This window comes from Microtus ochrogaster, linkage group LG8 (genome assembly GCF_000317375.1).
Source record: "Microtus ochrogaster isolate Prairie Vole_2 linkage group LG8, MicOch1.0, whole genome shotgun sequence".
Taxonomy (NCBI): Eukaryota; Metazoa; Chordata; class Mammalia; order Rodentia; family Cricetidae; genus Microtus; species Microtus ochrogaster.
The window spans coordinates 22174763-22181438 of NC_022033.1; the positions used below are offsets into that span (position 1 = coordinate 22174763).

General features: G+C 53.7%; 2 protein-coding genes across 3 annotated transcripts in view; one reads left to right on the forward strand and one right to left on the reverse strand.

Moving 5' to 3' along the window:
• Positions 1–5049, forward strand: part of LOC102001491 (fer-1-like protein 4) — a 35496-nt gene extending 30447 nt beyond the window's left edge. The window contains exons 38-45 of the mRNA XM_005363153.1: positions 274–428; positions 1030–1190; positions 1623–1708; positions 3463–3561; positions 3704–3945; positions 4339–4616; positions 4690–4790; positions 4869–5049. Of these exons, the coding sequence (XP_005363210.1) occupies positions 274–428; positions 1030–1190; positions 1623–1708; positions 3463–3561; positions 3704–3945; positions 4339–4616; positions 4690–4790; positions 4869–5049 (1303 nt within the window). The remainder of the gene's footprint in view (positions 1–273; positions 429–1029; positions 1191–1622; positions 1709–3462; positions 3562–3703; positions 3946–4338; positions 4617–4689; positions 4791–4868) is intronic.
• A 1467-nt stretch (positions 5050–6516) lies between these two features.
• Ergic3 (ERGIC and golgi 3) overlaps positions 6517–6676 on the reverse strand; it is a 12250-nt gene continuing 12090 nt past the window's right edge. For both annotated transcript variants that reach the window (XM_005363062.3, XM_005363061.3), the window contains one exon: positions 6517–6676. This exon is cut by the window's right edge and continues 13 nt beyond it. In XM_005363062.3, coding sequence (XP_005363119.1) covers positions 6608–6676 — 69 coding nt within the window. In that variant the 3' untranslated portion in view covers positions 6517–6607.

A 6676-nucleotide genomic window follows, 5' to 3' on the forward strand; every position in this document is an offset into this window, starting at 1 on the left:
AGATGGCTATGAGCCACGATGTGGTTGCTGGGAATTGAACTCAGGACCTCTGGAAGAGCAGTCAGTGCTCTTAACCTCTGAGCCATCTCTCCAGCCCCCAAGCTACAGTTCTTACAGAAGGGAAACGTCTCTCATCCCTTGCAAGTCATCTCAGCTCAGTAGCCAAGACTTGAGCTTGGGTACTGGGGTTTGGTACTAAGTCATGTGACCTCCTTGAGCCCCACTGTGCCCACACACTGCTCTAGTTCATGTATTGTCCTCTTGTGCCTGCAGGGATGGGTACAATGCCTGGCGCGATGCCTTCCGGCCTTCACAGATTCTGGCAGGGTTGTGCCAGCGCTGTGGCCTCCCTGTCCCAGAATACCGAGCTGGGGCTGTCAAGGTGGGCAACAGAGTCTTCCTGACACCGTCCGAGGCCCTGCCTTCAGGTACCAGACCCTCTCTGCTGGGCAGGCCACAGAGAGTACCAGGGAGACAGACCAAGACAGAGGATACAGCAGGTGCCAGGCTAGTATGCCCAGGAGAGCCCACTGATGGCAGCAGGCACAGGGATGTTTGTGAATTTGGCTGAGTAAGGGTACAGTTCCTCGATGCAGGGAGAAAATGATCTTAGGTGGTAAACCCATCAGTGCACAGGATGAAGAGATCTATACAGTCTGTGGTTATGGAATTGAGCTCAGACTTCAAGTGGCTGGTGGTCTGGTCTCTAAACAGGGTCTGAGCAATTGTGACGGCTGGCTCTTCACCGGTAGTAGCTTTAGCAGCAGCACCTCCCCGAGCTCTTGCTTTTTGTGAATGGTGGACTTGCTCTCCCAGGCCACAGGTTATTTTTGGGGGTGTGGGGATGGGGGTTGGGGGAACATAGCTGTTAAGGAGGTCTCTACATAGCTCTGTTCATGAAACTCATTATGTAGACCAGGCTTGCCTCAAACTCCTGGAGATCCTCCAAGGTGTGAGCTGCCATGCCCGGCAGAGGCCACAGGCTTTATCGAGTGTAGTGTTAGTCTCGGCTACACCCCCCTGTTTCAGACGGCAGAGATCCCAGGGCGAGAAATGAGGCTTCTGAAGAGGCTCAAGCATTGCTCGTGCTGCGGCGTTGGCAGGAGATGCCAGGACTCGGGATCCAGCTGGTACCCGAACATGTGGAAATCCGGCCCCTGTACCATCCCCGCAGCCCAGGGCTGCTGCAGGTGAAGGACCTGACTTCCCGAGACCCTTTTCCCAAGCTACACTCTACACTGCTGCTAACCCTGGCTCCTGGTGTCAGTGATAAACCTGTCTTGGGCTGTACACCCTATTATCTCCAATTCTGGTCCCACAGGGTCCCCAGCCCTGAGCCAATGAGGGTCAGGCCTCCATCCTCACTCACTGAGGTTCGGGCCTCAAGACCACATCCTACTCCTGACCTCAGTCTTCTCACCCTGAACCCAAACCTAGTCTTGGCTGTGGGACCCTCATTTCAGACTTTGCCTTCATCCAAATATTCCCAAATCTGCCCAGTCTGCCCAGTAACTCCTGCCCCTGGCTCTTCTCCCCCCTGGGGACAGGGCAGCCACCAGATTCAAGGCTGTAGGGGAAGGGGTTTGCCTAACAAGACCTGCAGCCTGCTTTTGTGCTCTTAGGGATCCCTTCATATGTGGATTGACATCTTCCCCAGTGATGTGCCTGCCCCACCCCCAGTTGACATCAAGCCTCGGCAGCCAATCAGGTGAAAGAATTTTGACCCTTCTATTCTCTGAAAATCTGAGCCCCCACTGAGCCAAGACTTCTGACTTAGGCTCATGGGCAGGTGTGAGTTCTGGGCGTCTGTATCTTTCAGTATACCCTGTTCCTGCCCCAGCTAGCCCAAGCTAGCCTGAATGCAGTTTGTGAGGGTGTCGTCACTCAGACACTGGTCCAGATGCCTGGCGACTGTCAGCCGTGTCCTTTTCCACCTCGGGCTCTGTCCCTCTCAGGGAGGATCTTTTTTTTTTTTTTTTTCTTTTTCTTTTCACGGGTATGGCTCTTTTGCCTGCATGCTTGTATGTCTGTGTGTTGCATTCAAGCTTAGGGCCTGCACAGATCAATAGATGGCGCCAGATCCCTTTAAACTGGAGCCACAGATAGTTATAAGCCACACTGGATCCCGGGAACGGAACCTGAGTCCTGGGGAAGAGTAACAAGTGCTCTTTTCACTGAGTCATCTCCAGCCATTCAGAGAGCCTTTTGCAGTCTAGAACAAAGTAGCCTCTGAGAGTTTCAGGTTCATCTCTTACCAGCCAGGCCTTCTGAGCAGAAATAAAACCCAATCCTATTAGACAAAAGCTGAGAGCCACCTCCTATTGTCTGCTGGGGGTTAGATGCTCCTCTCTGAAGCTGTCACCATGGGCAAGGCTGGAACACCACAGATTGGCCAGTTCTGGGTGGTTCTCCCAAATGTAGAGTCGGGTAGACACCTATCTCACCAGAACCATATAGACTGACAGCGTGGCTGGGCAGAGTCAGAGGGAAAACTGGGATGGTAGTGTATGCCTGTCTGTATTCCTTGTACTCAGAAGGCAGAGGCAGCAGGGTCAGGAGTTCAAAGGGCAGCCTCTGTTTCACAGAGAGGTCAAGGCTAGCCTGGGCTACATGAGACCCTATCTAAACTAAACAAAACCAGAGAGAATCAATAAATGAAGGGAAGAAGAGATGTCCAGGCAACCACATGACGGCCATGGGCCCGTGCTGGGGAAGAACCAGGATGTTCCAGCACTTTTCTGCTGGTTCTTGTGCCTTCCATCTCTGGTTGTCTTTTCTACTCAGACTTTTCAGTACCCAGAACTTTGGATGGCATGTCATGTGACTTGCCATGGCTCTAACCCTGCAGCTGGTGGATGTTGAATCACTCAAGGTTTCAGGCTCCTGACTCCAAGAGTTTAGGAAACAGAACCTCGTGGTACTGGCTTGAGTCAGAACTCGCCTGGTGCTGCCATTGCTGTAGTGGGGCGTGGTCAGTGACATCTGACCCAGTTCCCTTCTGTTCGCACAGCGCCCCCTCCACTTCTTGTCTTTCGTGACAAGGCCTCATGTAGCCCCCGCAGGTCCTTAACTAGGTGTGCAGCGGTGGATGGCCTTTGAACTTTCTCGATCCTCCTGCCTCTCCCCCTCCATAGCTGGGATTACAGGCATGTACCACTTGCCATGTATGTGTGCTAGAGACTGAACCCAGGACTTCATGCATACTAGGCAAGCACTCTACCAACTGAACAATGATCAAAGATTTTCTGGCTGTTATGGTTTGAGGACAAGGTTTTATGTAGCCTAAGAGATGAACTTGAGCTCTGATGCTCCTGCTGCCACCTCTGGAGCAGCTGGGATCACAGTCCTGTGTGCCACCACCTCAGTCTAAGAGTCGCTGGGGAACCAAACCAGGGGCTGTAGTGTGTTAGGCTGGACATTCCCAGGACCCTTCTCAACAGTCAGAAACCACTGTGTCCCCAGTTATGAGCTCAGAGTTGTCATCTGGAACACGGAAGATGTGGTTCTGGATGACGTGAATCCGCTCACAGGAGAGATGTCAAGCGACATCTATGTGAAAAGGTAGGCTGTCCAAACGGTTGTCCCAAGGGAACTGTAAATGGGGACCCTGTGTCCAGGCCTTCTGTGCGCCAGGAGCTGAGTTCTGGGTGCGGCTCCAGCCCCAATGTGCATCTTGCCCTGGGCTGTGTCCTTTCTCACGCAGCTGGATAAAGGGGCTGGAGCATGACAAACAGGAGACAGACGTCCACTTCAACTCCCTGACGGGAGAGGGCAACTTCAATTGGCGCTTCGTGTTTCGCTTTGACTACCTGCCTACGGAGCGGGAGGTGAGCGTCCGGCGCAAGCCCGGACCCTTCGCCCTGGAGGAGGCTGAGTTCCGGCAGCCAGCTGTGCTGGTGATGCAGGTTTGGGACTACGATCGCATCTCCGCCAACGACTTCCTTGGTACTTAGCTTCCCTAGCCTCAAGCCTACATTTGATTTGTCCTCGTTTTCCTTGGTTTCTACGCCGACTCAACTTTGAGTCCTGTGATTTTAGACCCCAGGCTTGAACCATTGCTTTCTACCTGACCATGCTGTTCAGGGAGCATGATGTAGTAACCCCCTTTCTGCTCAAGTCTTTCCCCCGGATCCTTCTGGAGTCGCTCTGCATTCCCGTTGTGGCCTTTGATGCTTTGGCAGTATGGTCCCTCTGTTGGGACCTGACAGGCTGGTGCTGACTGGTTAGGGAGTCTATACCTGTGGCCTGACCACGGTATTTTCCCTTTTGGTACTTGGCAACACTCGGGAGCTGCCTCTTTGACCCCTCACCCTAACCTCGGGAATTGTGCTCTCACAGGCTCCCTGGAGTTGCAGCTACCAGACATGGTGAGGGGGGCCCGGGACCCTGAGCACTGTTCTGTTCGACTAGCCCTTGGTGGGGCTGGGCCGAGGTGCAATCTGTTTCGCTGTCGTCGATTGCGGGGCTGGTGGCCGGTAGTGAAGATGAAGGAAGTGGAAGATGTGGAGCGAGAGGCCCGAGAAGCTCAGGGTCGCAAGAAACGGAAGAGGAGGAGGAAGGGACGGCCAGAGGACCTGGAGTTCACAGACACCGGTGGCAACATCTACATCCTCACGGTGCGTAGCGTAGTGGCTAAGGCTGGCTCAGGGCTGGACTGTGTCCACTGACAGCCTCACCGTCTCCTTCTAGGGGAAGGTTGAGGCGGAATTTGAACTGCTGACTGTGGAGGAGGCAGAGAACCGGCCAGTTGGGAAGGGAAGAAAAGAGCCCGAGCCTCTGGAGAAGCCCAAGTAAGTAGCGCGAGCTTAGGAAGGGTGGGGTCGCTGGCAGGGGTTTCCTGGTCATGTGACTCTACCCTTCCCCAACAGCCGCCCCCAAACCTCCTTCAACTGGTTCGTGAACCCCCTGAAGACTTTTGTCTTCTTCATCTGGCGCCGGTACTGGCGCATCCTGGTACTGCTTCTGCTGCTGGTGCTCATCACTGTCTTTCTCCTCCTCGTCTTCTACACCATCCCTGGACAGATCAGTGAGGTCATCTTCAAACACTAGTCCAAGGCACCAGGGACACACCTCAGGGTGCCAATCTTTCAGCCCTGCTCCGGAAGTCCTTTCTTCCAACATGAGCTCTAGGGTCCAGTACTTGAATTTAATAAACCTCACTGCAGACCCAGGGGCTGTGGACCTGGTCTTTGTAGGTGGTAAAGGTCAAAGGCTCTCAGGGATTTGCTAGAATGCACAGGGATGGAAGACGGCCCACAAGCGACCCCGGGGAAGAACAAGCCCTAACGGCTGAGTGGGTTGTGTCATCTGGATTAGCCCCTCAACAGCCTGCTTTGTATTCCTGCCGGAGCCTGGGTCCCTCTCAGTCTGCTCATGGTGCTGCCTTCCATGACATCTAAGCATTTTGTATATATACATGAAAAAGAAAGAAATCTCAACCCAAATTGGCTTAAGCAAAAAAGGGAAATTATTGGTTTGGTTGGCTGGCTTCAGGTAGCTTGTTACAGGTCTTAAATGTATCACTAGCTGTTACTGCCTCCTAGCTTAGCCCTGCTGCCCCCAGAGGGCAGTTTATGATAGGCAGGGACCCTGGAACTGGAGATCACTGTGCAGCTCCCTTGCCTCCCTCCTCCGGAGGGGCCTGGCTTACCATGGGTGCTGGTGGCTGGCGTACTCAGATGGTGACCTTCCTAAGAACATGGGGTGGACCAATATTGCTCCTGAACCACAGAGGCTGAGAGGAGAGGTGGGTTACCAGAAGGACCCCAAGTTAACAAGGGAAATAGTCCCGGGTCAACACCCCCAGACTGCTTGGTGATAAACAACTCTGGACAATCAAATCACCTGGCCCTCAGGCACCCCTAAGGCTCTGCTGTCATTGCTGTACTTGGCTTCCTGCCACAGCTTTAGGGGAACATGAACTGCCTGCTGCCCACTGTCTTGGCTCCCTGGGCTGTGGAGCACTGAGGGCCTCTGGATCACGATTCTCAACACAGAGATAAGGGCTCTAATAAGAAGCCCTGGTTAGGTCCTGAGCTAAGGGTTGTGCTGGTTGTGCTCCAGAACGGCACTCCCAGCTTCCTCTGCCTTGCTTCAGTGTTGTTCCCGTAAGGACTTTGTAAAGGTCCACGCTAATCTCTCAGTGCGAGACACTACGGAGCTCGGCAGAGAGCAGAAACATCGGTGGAGCAGAACCGCATGGCCCTCTGCTTTAGCTGTCCATCACTGCACAAGGGACACTCTAGCCTGGACTCGGAGTTCTGGGATAATGGCACTGGTGTCTTCTACTTCACAAGCCATAGTTGCTCCAAGATATTTACCCTAGAAAGGTCTATCTGGTCACAGAAGAAAAGGGACTGAGGACAGGGCTGTGAAGCCATATTAAACGGGATGCGCGTGTGGGACCCCCAAAGGGCTCGCCCCAGCCTGTCAGTCATGATGGACTTCCATAGATGGCCACAAGGAGGGGCTGTTGTAGGTTTCAGCCAGATCCCAAGAACCACACTGAGACCAACATTACTATCACAACATTTATCACCCCGGGCTGACTCTGGAGAGGAGGCACGGGGCAGGGACAGAGGAAAGGAACGACGGGGAAGGATGGGGACTACGTTGTCTTCCCCAGATCGATTTTCCTCTGGATGGCTCGAGCAGAGTGGTAGATGAGTGAGTCGAT